Genomic DNA, 20,807 nt, shown 5'->3' with positions numbered 1-20,807 from the left:
ATTTATACTCTAATTTTACATCCCCTAGAATTCTGACATTTCATAAGTGTTGCTATTAAAAAACGTAAACATTAATATTTACTTAGTCACGTGACCAAAATGCACGAAATAACTTTAATTACTTTATTTTGTTCTTTAGCCGGCATCACTGCCTTCTAATTTCATCAGTAAACTTTTTAAAAACAATAAAATCTTAACTTGTGCATTTTTTTTACTTTTTAGTTTATTTTATTTATTTATGAACACTTCGTTACATTACAATATAAAAATTGAACATAATTAAATGAAAAGGACGGCAACTGGCGGCCTTATCGCTTTCGAGCGATCTCTTCCAGGCAACCACTGTGAGTAAAGAAAAAAAAATGTATTAAATTACATAAGGTAGGCAAAAAGTGCAAAAATACATACTACTGTTTGTAATGAAAGACTTAATTATCACTCGCCGTAAATCCACCTTTAATGTGCAGGACTGTACTTAATAAAATGGATACATTTACTAACAACGCGGAAAAACTAACGAATGATTCAAGTCCTATCTTGAAAACAGAAAACAATTAGTAGAAATAGAATTTTATAACAATGAAAGAAAAATTCTCCAAAATTACCGCTCTGACAGTAAAACAATAAAAGCCTCAATACCACAAGGAAGCGTTATTGGGTGCCTTATTTTTCTCATTTATATAAACGACCTTCCAAAAACCATAGAAGGACCTGGTCCATGTGTTTTATTCGCTGATGATATTTCGATTATAGCCCCCTGTCATGATATCACTAACATACACTCTACACTCAATAATATTCTAACAAAAACTATAACCTGGATGAATGCACACAATCTTGAAATCAATTTTGAAAAAACCAAAACAATAGCATTCCACCCCCGTCAAAAAAAGCCACTTTCTCTAAATTTCTCTTTTAACAACCACACAATAGAACAGGTTAACGAATTTTCATTACTAGGTATAACAATAGACACAAACATAAACTGGAAATCACACATACAAAAAATAAAATCAAAACTATCAAAATTTTTATATGCTTTCCGGGAAATTAAAAAGACTACGGACCTGAAAACCGCTCTAACTACCTACTACGCCTATGCGCATGCATGGCTAAACTACGGTGTAATAATGTGGGGAAATAGCACCGACGCACCAGCACTATTCACAACTCAAAAAAAGTTAATTCAGATCATAGTTAACATAGAACAAACAGACAGCTGCAAACCACATTTCATAAAACTAAACATTATCACTCTACCCTCATTATACATATTGGAAATCTGTAAATTTGCCCATACGCACAAAGAATTTTACACCACACGCGAAGACATACAGACAAGATATACACTTCGACACAAAAAACGCCTAAACCTACCATCTTCCCGATTACAAATACATGCATCAAGCCCACTAGTCATGTCAATCAAAATTTATAATAAACTACCGGAGACACTAAGAAATGAAAAAAATATACATATATTTACAAACAAACTAAAAAAACTTCTTATACGTAAATGTTATTATAGCGTTAATGAGTACCTAGAAGATAAAAATATAGCTTAATTTCATGATTATTAATCCCTAAATATACAAAATTCAATAAATAAAAAAAAATGTTATTCTATGTAATTGGTACTAGCCTGGAGTGTGAAGTTTTATGTGCTATTTTTTATCGTGTTGCTATTAGCTATGTTATATAGGTTTCGTAATGCCTTCTTTTGCTGTGCCCTAACAGGGTCCATAATATTGTACCTAGCTTTAAGCCTCATAAACATCTTTTGTAACGTTATGGAATGCAAATAAATACATGAATACATGAACAAATAAACTGTTTCCATAGACTAAGACGTTCACTCGTATTGAAATTGAAAAATGTGCCCGGACAAAAAGGTTTGCAATCTCTGACCTGTCAAAAAATGATAGCTGTCAGGATTCTACGGAATTAAAAATCAGAGTCTAGAAATAATTTCTTTGTGATATTTAAATAAACTTTATTTAGCTAGATAATTCGTTATAGGAAAACTTTCAATGTATGAAATACCTTTTTTTCTATTGTTAGTTTCTTTTTCTGTAACGTAGAATAAGAGAAAATATAATTTTTTTAGAAAGATTTTATCTTGTTACGCCAAAGAAGTATAACTTCTGACGCGTGTTTTTTTTTTTATTAGCTCAGAACTGTACCTTGTAATAGACGAAGCATCAGCCCTCAAAGGCGGTGCAATCTGATGGCTCGTACCCAAAACCCAATCAGTTACATACTCCACCATTTTGTTACGAAATTTCATTTCCTACAAACAACGATATTATTTATATAATTAAAGAATTTGAATTTTCTGACATAAGCAATATGTACGTAACTAACCTGTCTGAATGATAAGTCATCTCGCCTCCTCATCATGGCTTCGACAACTTGGCACAGCTTCGTCTTTATATGCACCGAGAGGACTGTCATGTCCAAGTGCCGGACGTACCTGCAAAGGATAATATTAATCAGTATTTTATAATACAAACGTAGACTAAAGCTAATGGTTACCATGGTAACGCTTCCATTCCACGCACATTAAACATATATCATTTACTATTATAAAATATATATTACAGCGTTTTTGAGCATGGCAGGTCCATCAAGCAAACAGCGTTCCAATTCTTAAAAGGCCGGAAACGCACTCGCGAGATTTCTGGCATTGTGAGTGTCTAAGGCGGTATCACTTAACATCAGATGAGCCTCCTGCCCGTTTGCCCTCTGTTCTACATAAAAAAAGAGAAAATTCACATTTACCTGACAATAGCCAGCATTAATCCCTCAATAGACGTACTACTGAGATGCTCCGGCTGCCCCACCCCCTTGTTACTATTATTATTATCGAGAATACTCTTCATTATAAATATCGTATGCTCCACAAATTGCGTATTCATTTCTGTTAAAACCACCTAAAACCAATTTGTACATGTATTTTTAATATATTTTTTTTTACGTACGACTCGTCCTTGAAGACGTAGTATCGAACCTCCTTATCAAATAAACGATTTCCTATTTCTATATGTGAATGCAAGACCGATGATTGTAAGGGTTCTTTGGGGGTTATAATCATATATCTACAGTCCCGTCCAGTTAATATGACAGAAATGTATGAATTATTTACGTCATTATAAATTAAATTAACTGGCAATAAAGCCGAGTTGCTTGATTCTAATTGGTCAACAGATTTTCTGATATGATATATGCACTGAAAGAAAACAATTTTTTTACCGGATTAAAGCTATTTGTATTATTATAAACTTATAATTATTTTACGTTACATAATGTTAAATTTAAAATTTTCCGATGTTTCGCTTGCTTTACAGCGTGAGTGAAGAGTCACGGTGACTGAAGACAGAAGGTGTTGAATGTCAAATTTATCACAGCTGTGGAGAAAGTTTTGTTATCTGTATTTATTTCCCCGGAGTTGGTATCGACTAAAAAATGGCGGGTTTTTGCAGAACGATACATATCATCTATGATAGATTTTTTTGAGCGAAACGTCGGAAAATTTAAATTAAAAATTATGTAAAGTAAAATAATTACAAGTTTATAATAATACAAATAGCCTTAATCCGGATTAAAAAAAATGTTTTATTTCAATGTGTAAAAGCTATGTTAACCAAAGACAATACTATGATATATGCACTGTTAAATTTTACACACAATTTCGAATACCCCAAACCCAAATCTGGTGTTAATTTGATCTAATAATAATAATAAATAAATTATTTATTTAAAGAAATTGGAAATTTTAATATCTTATATAAACTATGTTCTTAAAGTAAGTTATCTTTTGATTAAGAGACGATATCGTAACAGTGAACTATCGTTAAGATAAATGTATAATTAACGTTTCGTATCAAATAAATTTTAATTTATTCATATCGGTAGACTTGCTCCTTCCAAAATTTAAAGGTCAAAATTTTCATTTACTTTACAAAGCCCGTCCGCTCTGAAAGAAACTAATATGCGAATAAAAATCTGAAAAAAAAATGGTTAAATTATAAATATTTACGAGAAATCTTTAAAACTACTCACCTGTTGCTGTTGATCGAAAAACTTATCAACAATTGCCTTAATTTGATCAAACAGTATGGGATACAGGGCTGGAGACATTTCCTTCCCAACTAGCTCTTTCACGTGGCATTGTATGTGAGCCGCAAAGCGTTCGTTATTACACAGTAACAGACGAAGGAGTTGGCCAATAAATCTGAAATAGTTTTAAATAAAATATCTATGACCGAAGTTAATGGACAAAGATTATAAAAATATTTTTTATTCTGTCTACTTAGTTAGTTATTGAATTTGTTTGATTCCTGACCTTCGGAACCATCATATACCAACTACCCCACATGGATGTCCATTCTTATTTTATTATATATAATACTAGCTGCCCCCGCGAACTTCGTTTCTCCTTAATGTGGTTTTAGTTAGCCTTAATACCGTGACACGAAATAATAATTTCACTGTATTATCGTCACTATAATTTGAATTTGATTTACACTCCGGTCTAAGTAACACGTGGTTGGCAATGCTAACACCAAAAATTAAAAAAATAATAATTAAAGAAATAATTGAATTTCACGGTATTTCGTTTACTATAAAATAAATTTAATTTATACTTTAGCCTTAATGACACGTGGTAATCATGATATTGAATTGTAGCTTATATGACACGTTTGTCGATTTACCATAGCAGTGCCATCTATTGATTGCTTACTCAATCCAGTCGAAAAGTATCGACATCTGTTAGAATCTTTTGGAGTTAACAGATAATTGTGACTGTCAATTAATCATAGACAATTAATTTGCAATAAAATAAAATTGCGACTATAATTCAAGATCTAAGCTATCCTATCTCTTAAGTTAGACCAGACTGCTCACGGTGTGGCAATTTAATTTAAAATCGGTTAAGTAGTTTAGGAGTCCATCGCGGACAAACATCGTGACAGGAGAATTATATATATTAAGATAATAATAATTATTTTTTTATTATGTAAAACGAGGCCAACGGTCAGGACGCTGATGTTAAGCGATACCGCCGCCAATTGACACTCACATAACCAGAAGACTCGCAAGTGCGTTGCCGGCCTTTAAATAATAGGTACGGTATCATGAAGGACCCTGAGTCGAATTGGCTCGGTATACATCAGTGGGCTGGTTCCACATAGTGGTTGTACGCGACCAAAGCGTTTCTTAACGCCCCGTTGTGGAACGACGGACGTCGAGGTAATACGGATGGTATTTATGTAAATAGGGCGTCTAAGTTCGGAAAACAAACTACTATGTATATATCTTCACTATTGATAGATGAACATATATTGTCTATACGTCCAAGTTTTAAAACAGAATAGTACTTGTACGAGCCAAAGCTGTACATTTTGCTCACTCAGGCTATCTTAGAATTATAAGCGTGATGATCCCTATGTACGTGCCAAGGTTCGTACATTCTTGCTCATTTACAAGCTTGACAAATTCCTATGTTTGTACGTGCCATGGATGTACATTTCGATCACTTATAAGCGTGACGATTTCCCGAAATCATAGGAGTTACACCCCGAGAGCATAGCCAGACGCAGGCACTCTCTTCTACATTCGTTTCAAAGCGATTACCTAAATCATGGGAGTTACACCCCGTGAGCAGAGCCAGACGCAGGCACTCTCTTCTACATTCGTTTCAAAGCGATTACCTAAATCATGGGAGTTACACCCCGTGAGCAGAGCCAGACGCAGGCACTCTCTTCTACATTCGTTTCAAAGCGATTACCTAAATCATGGGAATTACACCCCGTGAGCAGAGCCAGACGCAGGCACTCTCTTCTACATTCGTTTCATAGCGATTAACTAAATCATGCGAGTTACACCCCGAGAGCAGAGCCAGACGCAGGCACTCTCTTCTACATTCGTTTCATAGCGATTAACTAAATCATGCGAGTTACACCCCGTGAGCAGAGCCAGACGCAGGCACTCTCTTCTACATTCGTTTCAAAGCGATTACCTAAATCATGGGAGTTACACCCCGTGAGCAGAGCCAGACGCAGGCACTCTCTTCTACATTCGTTTCAAAGCGATTACCTAAATCATGGGAGTTACACCCCGTGAGCAGAGCCAGACGCAGGCACTCTCTTCTACATTCGTTTCATAGCGATTAACTAAATCATGCGAGTTACACCCCGAGAGCAGAGCCAGACGCAGGCACTCTCTTCTACATTCGTTTCATAGCGATTAACTAAATCATGCGAGTTACACCCCGAGAGCAGAGCCAGACGCAGGCACTCTCTTCTACATTCGTTTCATAGCGATTAACTAAATCATGGGAGTTACACCCCGAGAGCAGAGCCAGACGTAGGCACTCTTTGACTGTTAAATTGTATTCATTCGGTACATAGCAATTAGCACGTCATTACTTCGCTCATAGTCTATTGTAACACGCGAGTGGTAAATATAGAGTAAATCAATAAATCTCTATTATTTGAAGCATCCCGTTGACCCAGGAACCGTACAGTACTTGATAAGTTGGCAATAATTTAACTTATATTATCAGAACGGCAACGGGCGGTCTTATCACTAAGAAGGGTGGTTCTCTTCCAACCCTGATCGATGTTTTTCTTATCTCTTCGTGTTTGTTGTTTTCCAATAAATTCGTGTCAAATTAAGTAGTAAGTATCCGAGCGTTGGATAGCATTTTTAAATAAATAAGTAACCAATAAACAAACATACAATTGCTAATTTGTAATATTTATTTATCTACTTCTTAACAATTATTCTTATTTTTAATGTTATTTTATTTACACAAGACTTCATTACTTACACTACTAACTTTTACTACTATTATTATTATTTGTTTCTACTAAGTATTAGTATTATTAGATTCTTATTCTTTTTTGCGACTGAGGCTCAAAATAGCTGCTGTGGCTTTGGCAGAATGACCAACGCTGTGGAACAACTCTGCTCCTCAGCATAATGCTGAGCCAGGGCAGATACAACCACAGCACACACGCATTACACAATTAAACCTTTTTCTTTAAAAAAAAATTGTTACCTCTCTATTATTATTCTTTTTTATTTTATGATTATTGTTATTTTATGTGTCTCTGTGTGTGTGTTTTGTTAGTAATAAATGTTATGTCTATGTCTACGTCTAAATATCACTTACTGAGTGACAGGACAGTATTGTACCTCTTGCGTACTATTTGCTAATACGTGATATTTTCTTGAATCTGAAAAAAAATATTAACAATTGTATATACAATCCAAAAACGCCGAGTACAGTAGTACAGTTGCCGTCAAAGACTGAAATATACTTAAGGTTCTATTATTGGGTGGAAAATTAAAAAGTAAAAAAAACCAGTATACAAATGGAAATGGCGCTTGTGGTGACAGATTGGCTAGGTCATGTATTAAATACAATAATAACATATACTAAATGTAAACGTTATAATACTCAAATAAAGGTTATATTTATAATATATAAATTCTCTCCGTCATAATTATTTCAACAGTGCAAAAGTTTAATTTTAAGATCAAGATATGTATAGTATAGTTTACCATGACCAAGTGCCCATACAGTAGTAGGTTTTCGTTGTAAGCACACGCCACCCAAGGCGCACAAAAACGACGTTATATTTGCCCACTCCTGTATTTGCATCTAAAAGTTAAATCGTAGTATGAATGTTATAGCATCGAGAATGCACTTGTAAACGCCATAATATCTACTCGGTATATATTATGGCGTATAACATCTACTTAGTATATATTATGGCGTATAATATGTTCTTGGTATATATTATGGCGTATAATATCTACTTGGTATATCTTGTGGCGTATAATATCTACTTGGTATATCTTGTGGCGTATAATATCTACTCGGTATATATTGTGGCGTATAATATCTACTTAGTATATATTATGGCGTATAATATGTACTCGGTATATATTGTGGCGTATAATATCTACTTAATATATATAATGGCGTATAATATCTACTCGGTATATATTGTGGCGTATAATATCTACTTAGTATATATTATGGCGTATAATATGTACTCGGTATATATTGTGGCGTATGATATCTACTAGGTACATATTGTGGCGTATAATATCTAATCGATATATATTGTGGCGTATCATATCTACTTGGTAAAGCTCAATGCGCGAGTCCGGATGGATATACTTTCCATCTTCACTGTGTTATACAATTCTAATACGGTAAGGTATGTCGTTCCACACAAATGAACAAAGCTGCTACTACAAACTTGACATGTGGACTTAAAAGTATTTTGTTCAAGAAATTCTAGCGAAGATACTAGATTGATTGATACAATAAAAATCCTAAGATAGTCAAATAAACACTGATGCGGCTTTAGTTTTGTGTAAATTTAAAAATACAACGTAAAGCACGAGACACGCCATAGACAAGAAAACAAAATAAAAACTAATCAAACACTATATTACCTCAAAGTCATGTTCCGCGCTCGTATGGTGTGAAACACGCCTCTTGGCTCTATGGAGTGGTTCGGTTCCATCCTCCATCATCCCAAACCCTTTCGGATATTTCTGGAGTAACTTGCACAGGGAATCCCTGACGGATGTATGGTTATTTATACATAAATTCTTATTCTCTTTGTGAAGACTTTTTCGAGTACTTCACCAACTTACAAATTTCTTAGAAAACAAATATAAAATGTTATCCTAGTAACAAATTGTTCATTACAGACTTGGAGACAAACACGCAGGTGGCTCACGTTGTTAAGTGGGACCTCCGCCATACTGTCAAAAGGCTCGCAAATGCGTTGCCGGTCATGAACTATATTGCAATCGTGTATATATGACACTGAATCATTTACAACTGGCTCCACGTGAGTAATAAAATACTCTGTTGTGTTAATATTTGGCGCAAAGTAAAATGTAATCTTACCAACATCGAAACGTTTCCTCCCAAACAGGCTGTATCCCGTTCACACAGTGTTCGATTTTCCTTAGCAATGCCATAATCCTTTTTTGGAGGGCGGCTGTACCTGAACATTCGTAAAATTGTGAATTCTGAAGACTTTTTTTTAATCAAAATATATATTATTTTTAAATGAATTGGACAAAATACTGTGTTTATTAACTTACTATATATATTATTAGGATATCGAGTTCCTGCATCCTTAGAGGCTGCTTGAGGAAAATTATTGGAATTAAAATAGATACATAATTATAAAAATAGAAAAATATAGTAAAATTACAAGTATTTTTCTTTTGAAAATATTTTTTAAACACACATGTATTTTTTTTTTAATAGAACAGTGGCCAAACGGACACAAGGCTCACTTAATCACCAAAAGCCTCGCAAGTGCGTCACCAGCCTTTCAAGAATTGCCACGCTTTTCATGGATATCAAAATCGTGTAACTAACACTGAATCGTTAACAATTTTCTACGTGTGAGTAATAAAAAAAGTATTGTTTTTCGTATAAAATAATTTTTGTTTTTATTAAATTAAATTTAGTTCAACTCACATGTTGTCAAAACCGTTGAGGTCTGAGCTATTTCCTGGAAGACTGTGTAGTTTGGCAGCAGGCAGTGCGTGGACAAGTCATCTGCGCCACATCTTATATCCGCTTCACGGCAAAGCAGGGCGAAACAGGACATTGCTACTAGAACCGCTTCCGTATCGATGGACCAAAGACACATGAGAAATACCACCTACAATGGAATAAAACTTTATAACTATCAACGATTTTTCAGTCGTCAATTGCTTGAAAACACATATAAATAAAAAAGCTTTCGTCAGTATCGAAGGACCAAATATATATTTGTGATACTGTAAGGCGGTAAAGCTTTATGTCTGTTTTCGTTTCCATTTAAAATTGCTAACAGTGTTTTAAGTTCAAGTACAATTAAATCAATCAATAAATAATAATGTAATTAAATTTCAATTTGGTACATTTAGTAAAAAATGCTGTGTATTGACAGATACAATTTCCTCTAATAGGTAGAGCGCGTGTATGGTAAATCTCTAGAGGTGGTTAAAAATACAAATTGATGGATGAATAAAAAGAATCATTAAAACACGCTGGTTTGTAGCCTAACAAATGTTGATATCTGCTGCTTAAAAGAAACAATTACTACCGGCTCGAAGGACCAAAACTTCAAATCTTACCTCCAACTTAATATGCGCCTGCTTGCAAATCGGAATCTGAGATCCAACATTGGCGTATTCCTTGTGCTTAGATAAAAACTCATTTCTGCAGATAAGTACGTCCCGAAGCCAACGCAATACTTCTCTGTAATTGCTTATTTGACGTTGTATGAGCTTTTGACTAATACTATAGACTACTTGCGAGCTGAAAAATTATATAAAAAAATCATTTTCTCTTATATTTTTTTATGAATGGTCTAATAATTGTATATTGTTTTTAAAAACGTTATTTACATTTTACTCAATTATATTTGCTAATTACAAACAATATTTTTTTTACATGAGAAGCATATATATACGAGCGAACGAACTTCTAGGCTCATTGCGCATCTTAATTATCCTTTTAAATGGCCTGCTGTCTAATCAAAACACACAAATATTTTTGACCTCTTCAAATAAACAATAAATAAACAAACTTGATCGGCGAGTATTTCGTATAGTGGTGTCTAATTTGTTAAAAAGATAAGCTACTATGGAGATTTATTTAAAATCTTTTTAACTAAGATGCTCTAAACATAAAGTTGTTTTTTGATTAATTTTATTAAACTGTGTTATTTTATTAATGTAAGGCATTCAAATATTAAGTCACGCAATTTTTGGAGATTCTTGACAACACCAACTCGAAAACAATACAGGAAAGTCGTAAATAATATTATCAATTACGCGTAATTCAATCCCAGCCCCGCATCGTAACGTTTTACAAGAGGAACCCCCCCCCCCAAATTCGTTACGTAATACTTGAACGCTCCCTAAACAGTGCATACATTTTTTTTTAACAAAAACGTATACATTAATGTTTCAAACGTGTTTTTAAAGCCGGAAATACTGTAGACAAAAATATTGCATAGTCATTTAGGCTTATATGAACGGTTTTATTGTAAAGAAAACCAGACTTACCTTATATCCCAAAAAGTATTCAGGGGTGCTTCAGGATTCCACATCTGTACCATATCTGGTTTATGTAGTGACAGTAAGGCGTCCATCGCTTCGTGAGATATTTCGCCCATGTCTGTGTGATGCACTAATGAGACTAAACCGTTAATAAGCTCAGTGGTCGCTGACTGTATCTCAACACCTGAACGTCCCGGGTTCTATAAAAAATAAACCAACGAAATTTGATAATTAAAAAAGCGAAAAAACGATACAACAATTTCTATTTCGAGAGGACTATTCATATTTGGTCGTAAAAACCGATAGTCATAACAGACGCTGACGTTGTTTTAAATACCTAATACAATAGACTTCAGCCAGGACCTTTGATTTTGGTCACTATAACCGGTGTTGTTATAAACGATGTCGTCGTAAAAGGTTTTGACTCTATATGTCAAGAAATAATTACATTTATTTTATATTGATAATTTTCAGTCATGTTTTATTTATTTTTTTGAGAGTTTGTTATTTTTGAAAAAGACGCGATTTTTGGCTGGTTCCTTGGATACAAAAAGTTTTGTGTTAGATTATTTTCAATATTGATTAGGTAGGTTATAAGCATTTTGTGTCTGATACACCATGACGACTTTTTGGGTCTAAGGCAAGTTGGTTTCCGCACGATGTTTTCCTTCAGCGTTCAAACGAATTTTGAATGCTCACATAGAACGTCCACTGGTGCACAGCCGGGGCTCGAACATACAATCTCAGGCATGAAAGTCGCTGAAGCCACTACGCTAATACTGCACTATTTAGAAACTAAAGTTAGAATAATTCTATATGTGTGATGGATGATGTGATAAAGGTCAGATTTCCACTTACACTCAGCATCAGCATGGGATCTGCATGTATCAGCTTCACTAGATACAATAGCAATGTTTTGTACATTGGTATTTCTTCTATTTTACTCTCCTTCGGCTTCAATGACAATGATATCATACGTAATGGCGTATGTGCTATACATCCCTAAAATTAATAAAATGTCTAATTGCAACAAGCAACTTGTTTTTATAGAACAGCGGGCAAGCGGGCTGGAGGCTTATCTGATGTAAAGTGATGCAACCGCTCATAGACACTCTCAATTCTAGAGAGCTCGCAATTCCTTTGCCGGCCTTTTAGGAATTGGTACAGATACCGGCAAACTTCTTGAGCATTAAACAAGGGAGTGGGGGAAAGTTTGCGCATCGTACACAGCGCGGGACACAAACGTCAACTGATTTACCAATCACGCGATCGACACATCACTCTCCCCTCTAGTGATCGTGCGTTCTAACTCTATGTTTGACTGAAATCTCCTTTAAGGCGATAACGTCCATTTAGTAGACTTTCTTTTGGATGCACTCCAAATGGAAATTTATCGATATACGGTACCATACACAATACTTCCATTTGGATGCATGGAAATAAATAATACTATGGATAACAATACTTTACTGGTGGCAGCAGTTGTGTGTATTTTATTAAAAAGACAAAAAAAATCCTATTTAAACAATTTCTTAAAGTGGTAATCTTTTTTTTAACCGTATCTAGGTTGGCTTCTGGATCCTTTCCAATCCAACAATGCATTCATCGCTGCATTTCTCTTTTCTCTGTTGTGATAATTAGGATGTTTTACTTGCCATAAACATGGATATGATTTATATTTTTCTATTACTTCTTCTATTACGTGAGACTTATCTTAAATTATCGTGATATATGTGTCTTTTTACTCTTTAATGTATCTTTAATATTTTATTCCTGTTTAGTTTTGTTTTAATAACTGTGTATTACATGTATTTTGCACTACTTGCCTATCTTATTTAATACATTTATTTTTTCTTTACTCACAGTGGTTGCCTGGAAGAGATCGCTCGTAAGCGATAAGGCCGCCAGTTGCCCTCCTTTTGATTTAATTATGTTAATTTTTATTTTTATTTTGTAGTGTAACGAAGTGTAAATAAATAAATAAATAAATACTTCCAACACAAAGTCACGCGCGGACAAAGCCAAAATAAAAAAAAATTATAACGCTTGACAAATACACAGCACATGCACCACCATCGACATCAAAACATAAACTGAAACAATAACCTCAAAAAAAATAGACGACGTTTCTGACATTGACGGACGGCCGCGGATGACGTCCATTTGGCCTGGACGCATGGATTTCAATCCGTTTGGAAATCCAGAGCTGCCTGACGTCCATCCAAATGGAATATTTTTTTACCATTCATGGGACGATTTTGGACGTCGACTACTCCATTCGGATTAATGCACGTATCGTCAGTGGTAGTCATTCACGTTTGATACTTTTTATGGCATGACTTAGGTTAACATTCAAGACTTTTAAATAACGTGTCAGATTTCACATGAAACGGACAGAAAGCGGCTAAAAAAAAGATCTATACCAATTGATATTAAAGAAACCTCTTAATAAAATCTACTCCGAAAATCAAGGCTTATAACTTGAAAAATGAACATCACAAAAACATGTTACCCACTACTACTAACCCGAATATAAACAAACCAGCTGCACTAACTAATACAATATAATTATGCTAATCAGACATCGTTATTTAATTAATATTCGAATATAGCAATACATCATGTATTCGAATGATAGTTCTCCCACTACTACTAACCCGAATATAAACAAACCAGCTGCACTAACTAATACAATATAATTATGCTAATCAGACATCGTTATTTAATTAATATTCGAATATAGCAATACATTATGTATTCGAATGATAGTTCTCCCACTACTACTAACCCGAATATAAACACACCAGCTGCACTAACTAATATAATATAATTATGCTAATCAGACATCGTTATTTAATTAATATTCGAATATAGCAATACATCATGTATTCGAATGATAGTTCTCCCACTACTACTAACCCGAATATAAACAAACCAGCTGCACTAACTAATACAATATAATTATGCTAATCAGACATCGTTATTTAATTAATATTCGAATATAGCAATACATTATGTATTCGAATGATAGTTCTCCCACTACTACTAACCCGAATATAAACAAACCAGCTGCACTAACTAATATAATATAATTATGCTAATCAGACATCGTTATTTAATTAATATTCGAATATAGCAATACATCATGTATTCGAATGATAGTTCTCCCACTACTACTAACCCGAATATAAACAAACCAGCTGCACTAACTAATACAATATAATTATGCTAATCAGACATCGTTATTTAATTAATATTCGAATATAGCAATACATCATGCATTCGAATGATAGTTCTCGTCAAAAACATGTATCTTGCATCGGCTAACTGTTGAACATCAATGCAATTTCAATTGTTATGTTATAGTGTATATGTCACTGGCCTTAGTATATAAGTTAACATATGTTCGACGTCCTGGTGGACAGAAAAACTGTGTCCAGTTAGTGCTTCCACCACACCCACTTCTTTACCATTTAAGATTATGTATATGACGGCGCCACTATCAATGTTTTGTAAAACTTATGGCGCCACTATCAGTGTTTTGTAAAACAACGTGCAACGGGCGATTAGTCGAACGATCGTACGATGTGTCACTCGATCCCCACTCCAAAACCTATATAAAGCAGCGCGCGCGCACATCTCGGGCAGTCGTTCATCGACCATTGACCGGTGCACACGTTACGTAATTACCGAGTAGCCTTTGTAATATTTACCTATTGAATTTGTTTATTAAAATCGTATTGAATTAAGAGACTGAAATTAGAATTGGAATAAATCAAGTGATTGGGAAAAAAACTTTGTGTTTGTTATCTTAACAATGTCGGGGCCTGACGCTACATATACACATTTTCATACAGAAGACTGAGATAAGGCAACAATGAACAGAAATTGGTAATAAAAATGCATACCTGTGTTGCCTTATTTAAGGTATCGGTGAACATTGCACGCATCTCCGCAGCGCGAGGATACAGCAACTCTATTTGGGGCCACCATGGTAGGCGTGGCTGGTTTATTATCCTATAAAAATATTCGTAATTACTCAGATTAATCGTAAAGTAATAAACAGACGAATTAACTTTAAAAAAACACATCAGGTGAGCCTCCGGCCCGTTTGCTCCCCGTTCTATAGAAAATATATAATAATAGTAACATTCAACAAATGTGTGAAACTAATCTGAAAAGAGAGACAAATAAAGACAGAATTTTATTCGTAATTAACAGAAGGACCAGTAAAACTACGGGCAGATGGTGTACCGATGTTGCAGGCTAGCAGAGCAAAATGGGCCAGAATTCATATTCAGATTTCTGTATGTGTTTCATTATATATATGCGAGTATCACCCCCCGGTGCCTGACACACGCCGTCGATTTTTTGGATCAAAGACAAGCCGGTTTCCTCACAATGTTTCTTTCACCCTTAGAGCGACTGTTAAATGCGCACATAGAAAGAATGTCCATTGGTGCATAGCCGAAGATTAAGCTCACGACATGAACTATGACTATTGACTATGAAAGTCGCACACTGAAGTCAACACAAGCCCATGTTGTAAAGTGACTCAAAAATTGCCTGCACGGATAAATAACCGTTGTTTAGGAATTCTGTATGTTGGTAACACTATTACGTCATTATAGTTCGACAGTAATATTGAGACATTTTTTATACAAAAGGGGGCACACGGGCAAGAGGCACACGGGCAAGAGGCACACTTGATGTTAAGTGATAGTGAAGATAAGTCCTAATACAGACGCAAAATGATTTTTATTTTTTGTGAATAAATGTAGTGAGCACATAAATAAATTAGTTCACATAACTTCCACACCAGCTTTCCCTGGAAAATAAAAAATATGGATACATAATGGAAAATTGAAAAATATTCATATAGAACCTACCTCAATAGCGAGTTGACAATAACCGAATGGTAGAAACTATTGCTGTTCAAATTTAGGCAGACTTTCATTGCGTCATTTGTATGCGGCATTATTCGGAACAGCGAGACAAAGCAATCCGTCATTAGGTCTAAATCTGAATAACTCGCGTTGTAATTGCTTCGGAAGAAGGCTTTCGAGGGGTTGAACAATAGCGTCTGAAATTAATTTGACAATTTTGTATGTTCATTTTATAAACATTCTATAAAAAAAACACGTTTATTCGTTTAGTGGTACATTAAATATATGAAATATATTTAATAACATATATATGATACAAATAATATAAGAATTGACCAATTTCAATATGACTAATAATGTAAAATGTTAAACTCCATTAAAGACAAATTGGCGCGCCATTGTGTGTGACAGAATATGCGAACTTAGTATTGTACCATATTCTTGTAATAAATTATTATTATTATAAAAAACCACTCAACAGCCATGTAATAGGCAAGCAAATGTCATAATAATAGGAAAAGTTAAGTTATTTATAATTGTTATCAAAATGTATGGTCTAAATTCTCTCCCACACTATAAAGCCACTTTTCCTTTGCCTTAATCATAATAAATGTTTTTTTTATGTAATTACTGTTTGAGGTACGAAATTTTAACATAAATTATTGCCGTAAATAACTGCTGATATTCCTGATAGTCCTGCTCCTTAGGACAATTAAACTATACACAATAAACTGTTCGCTAATCTAGTGACATAGGTTTGTATTTGCTTTTTTTTAAACAGAAATAACTTTGACGTAACTCACACTGTTTAACTGTATTTAAAAAAAAAACAATGGCGCTACATTCTTTTTAGGTCTGGGCCTCAGATTTCTGTATCTGTTACATGATCGTTTGTTAATCTAATAGGCAAGTAGGTGATCAGCCTTCTGTGCCTGACACACGCCGTCGATTTTTTGGGTCTAAGGCAAGCCGGTTTCCTAACGACGCTTTTCTTCACCGTTCCAGCGAATATTAAATGCGCACATAAAAAGCACACTGCATTAGTGCAAAGCCAGGGATCGAACCTACTACCTCAGGGATGAGCGACACAAGCACCTACTAATATATAGACATAAATATACCTTCAGGTCATTAATGACAGATTTGACAAGCACAAAAGTCACATTCCCAGAATCGGATATATTAATGTAGGTGGAAGCCTTGCAAAGTTTTACACAAGTGAGAACGGCTGCTTCCGTCATCTGTTTCGAGTTGTTCTGTGGACCTAGAAATTACGTAACATTTTACTTAATCTGTTAAAACATTTATCAAAATTGTTGTAAATGCTAATTTACGAATGAATGGTCTCAAAAACTTAAAACTTGTATTAAAAAAGCGATACACGAAGACAATTTAAAGGTCAATGTCAAATAATATAATTTTTTTATAATAGCTTCAATCCGGTAAAAAAAAGTGTTTTCTTTCAACGTGTAAAAGCTATGTTAACAAAAGACAATACAAAGATCGTTTAGTATTGAATTATTGATATGTAGAAAAACTTACTCAATCCCCGCTTGACGGCATCAATGAAGTGTTTCTTCTTAGAGTGCCGTGGACTGCATGGGGCACCACTATCGGCATTAACTATTTCCTCCAAAACTTTCTATAACAAAAACTTACGTTTAAAATACTGTATAACCTTAATCTGCCTTGTCTTTAGTTAAGTGTCCATGGTATTTTAACCAAATTTACTGGATCGGTGATAAACTGTAAGGTGCACTATAAGGTGGTGTACCTACAAAAATGCGTCCAGCCCAGATAAACCAATGTCAACCTGGTATTTCATACGAAATATACGGTCATCCTTCCTATAACACGGTAGATTGGTTCTCGTCTTAGGGGGAAATCCCCGAGTGATATGGTGGTTTACCCGTATACGTATTGAAATCGCGTAATATGAAAATGCGTTATATGAGGGGCATTTACTGTACTCTTATCAGAAACGAGTATTTAAAAAAACTAAACACATTGAATAAAACAATTGAAAAAGATAATATTTAATAAAATATTACAGATAAAAATATGTACTCATTGGTACTCGACTGAGCGGCACAGTGCAGACATGAATGGCGGGATTTGGAGGAGGCCTTTTGCCAAAAAAGTGCACACAGATACATAATGAGAAGATTAAAATAGAAACGTGTTTAAATGTAAAAGTATCTGAATGAAAGTCTATCATTATTATTTAATTACTGTAGAATCGTTATTACACAAAAATCAACCTTATACCACAACTTACAGGGTTCAAAATCAGCAGCATAATCTGGAGAGGCCACATCGCAGCACGGGTCTTTTTATTCTCCGAATAACTATCTTGTAATATATCGAATAGTGTATCACAACATCTACTTAATTCTTCGTTAGGCCGTGATTGTACGTGAAGGAATTCCTGCAAATTATTAATCATGAATTCTACTATTATATATTAAGAATAATTATCACGAAACATGAAGAATTTTTCTATACATTTTACATCGTCCGAAGAGACTACGACAGAGTTACAACTCTGGTTTGAGTAAAATAAAGATATTTTTTAATGATGTATCCATCGTCTCAGTATGAATAGTTTGCTTGTTAATCGTTTTTATTTTTATTTTGCTCACAGAATATATTGTTTTTTGTTTTGAGAGTCTATACTTTGATTCTAAGAATAGGATTGTCATACTAAAGAACTGAGTTATCTTTAATTAAAGTCTGATTTTAAGTCTTAAAATTATATTAAGAGGGCAATGAGGCCCACGCTTAATAAATAAAAGAAAATGATTATATAAGTAAAAAACAGCAATTTACTTTCATTTTAACTTATTTTAGGTAAATTTAGGAAGATTTACTGTAAAAATAAAGCAAATTTTTATATGTATTACCGTAGTATAATAAAGCCCCTGAGAAGGGTTTAAAAAAAAGTGTATTTTCTTATTAAAAACTATGCTTTTCTTAATTGTTTTATACCATTTATTATACATGTTGCTGTAAACAATGTGTTTTTGACATCCTATACACATTATGCTCAGATTTAAAGCAAACAATTTTTGAGATGGGCCTTAATTGCCACCGGTACCTGACAGGAATATTTCGCCGAGAATAGCTAGAGATTCAACAACTTTGTTTTCTTTATTTATAATATATTTCAAAGTATTAATCAAAGATCTAACCTAGAAAAAATTTACTCAGGGTATAGATACCGGCAAACATTTTAAACAAATGTCGTTGCCTGCGGGAGGGGGTTAGAGTGACGTGTCGATCGCGTGATTGGTAAATCAGTTGACGTTCGTGTCCCGCGCTGTGTACGATGCGCAAACTTTCCCCCACTCCCTTGTTTAATGCTCAAGAAGTTTGCCGGTATCTGTACAAGTGAACAGCTCCCAATCAACTTGAATTAATATTTATCCACACTAATATAACAAAGTAACGTTTGTGAGGTTGTAGGGGGTAATCTCTGGATCTACTAAACCGATTCTACTAATAGAAAGCCACAATATTGAAGTGTCAGAGGCTATATTAGGTTGTCTGTGTGAAGCCAGAACGGGGTAATTATCCTATGTACACAATTTATTTTATTACGAACGAACGAACTACGAATTTAATTTAATTAATAATTTTACTGCAAATAATTAACATTAAACAAAAACTTACTTGAGGATATGTATCCATCCAGTTCCAGACTGCTTTCTCGAGCGACATAACCAACACTGTCGGCGTGTATTTTCTTAATAATTTGAACTTTTGGATACATTCTAAAAAATAAGTATTCTATAGCTACCACAAATGCATATACGAACAGAAGAATATATTTAACTAACGATCGTAAATTTACATATACATATATATAGCAGAGTTTGTAACCCACTAGGGGTTCAGCGTGCGACTGAAGTCATTAAGACAAAGTAAGTAATTGCTAACTATTAAAAAGGCTCTTTTGAAGATAAAAATTACAAGTTAAATTTAAAAAAAACTGGTTGACCCTTATTAAAGCTAGTTGAATGAGGAGAAGAGCAAAAAGCTCCATGCTTACTCGATAAACAGAGTTTCACATTATTTTGTATACATTGATATCATAATCATAAATATGAGAAGACAATTTCTTTTTGAGTGCGAATTTAACAACACACAAACGGTGAAGGTAAGCATCGCGAGGAAACAGGCTTAAGACCCAAAAAGTTGACGGCGTGTGCGCAGAAAGCTGATCACTTATTAGATTGACAAATGACCATGAAACAGATACAGAAATTTGAGGCACAGACCTATAAGTGTAGCGTGTGTATCTAGTCTAGCCATAAACACTAAAATAAAGTAAAAAAACATGTGTGCGTGTACTAGTGTACACACGTAAGTGAAACTTCTTTATGACCTTATTTTTCGAAAAATGATCTACTATATGCAACTTTACAGAAATTTGTTAAATAACATTAAATTAGATGAAGTTTAACAAAAGGCTATCATAGACATGAATACAAATAATACAATTATTTCATTTTAACTTATTACTGTACACGCACACATTTATGTATTTATTTTTATGATTACCTGTAAAAAGCCGTATAAGCCTTAATATATCAATATTAATGTGTTGTATCAGTTCGATATCTATATAGTCGGGGTTTTCATCTGAGCTAGTTGCAAGTTCCTAAAACATTTTTAAAAGAAAATGAAAATCACTGGTCGAGTGATAACTGAGTCCTGGTTCACAAAAAGCATTCGACGTTTCTTCAATATTGTCAAATTTATTGCAGAAAAAGTCTTTAAATCAATCATAAGTCTTTTGTCAAAGAGTTATGCCCGCTT

At 34.2% G+C, this 20,807-nt stretch overlaps 1 protein-coding gene across 1 annotated transcript in view; it reads right to left on the bottom strand.

Annotated features, from left to right (window-relative positions):
- Positions 1 to 20,807, bottom strand: part of LOC123717171 (neurofibromin) — a 66,997-nt gene that overhangs the window by 43,882 nt on the left and 2,308 nt on the right. The window contains exons 6-25 of the mRNA XM_045673039.1: positions 20,550 to 20,649; positions 19,659 to 19,759; positions 18,265 to 18,414; positions 17,529 to 17,628; positions 17,108 to 17,250; positions 15,990 to 16,183; positions 15,009 to 15,117; positions 11,959 to 12,102; positions 11,107 to 11,300; positions 10,171 to 10,354; positions 9,527 to 9,713; positions 9,142 to 9,183; positions 8,942 to 9,041; positions 8,479 to 8,605; positions 7,573 to 7,672; positions 7,181 to 7,244; positions 4,063 to 4,234; positions 2,782 to 2,933; positions 2,365 to 2,473; positions 2,184 to 2,290 (exon numbers count right to left, since the gene is read on the bottom strand). Coding sequence (XP_045528995.1) covers positions 2,184 to 2,290; positions 2,365 to 2,473; positions 2,782 to 2,933; positions 4,063 to 4,234; positions 7,181 to 7,244; positions 7,573 to 7,672; positions 8,479 to 8,605; positions 8,942 to 9,041; positions 9,142 to 9,183; positions 9,527 to 9,713; positions 10,171 to 10,354; positions 11,107 to 11,300; positions 11,959 to 12,102; positions 15,009 to 15,117; positions 15,990 to 16,183; positions 17,108 to 17,250; positions 17,529 to 17,628; positions 18,265 to 18,414; positions 19,659 to 19,759; positions 20,550 to 20,649 — 2,579 coding nt within the window. The remainder of the gene's footprint in view (positions 1 to 2,183; positions 2,291 to 2,364; positions 2,474 to 2,781; positions 2,934 to 4,062; positions 4,235 to 7,180; positions 7,245 to 7,572; positions 7,673 to 8,478; positions 8,606 to 8,941; positions 9,042 to 9,141; positions 9,184 to 9,526; positions 9,714 to 10,170; positions 10,355 to 11,106; positions 11,301 to 11,958; positions 12,103 to 15,008; positions 15,118 to 15,989; positions 16,184 to 17,107; positions 17,251 to 17,528; positions 17,629 to 18,264; positions 18,415 to 19,658; positions 19,760 to 20,549; positions 20,650 to 20,807) is intronic.

Source organism: Pieris brassicae, chromosome 12, assembly GCF_905147105.1.
Source record: "Pieris brassicae chromosome 12, ilPieBrab1.1, whole genome shotgun sequence".
NCBI classification, from domain to species: domain Eukaryota; kingdom Metazoa; phylum Arthropoda; class Insecta; order Lepidoptera; family Pieridae; genus Pieris; species Pieris brassicae.
Note: the sequence above shows the minus strand (reverse complement) of the source record. Positions and strands in the feature narration are given on the sequence as shown.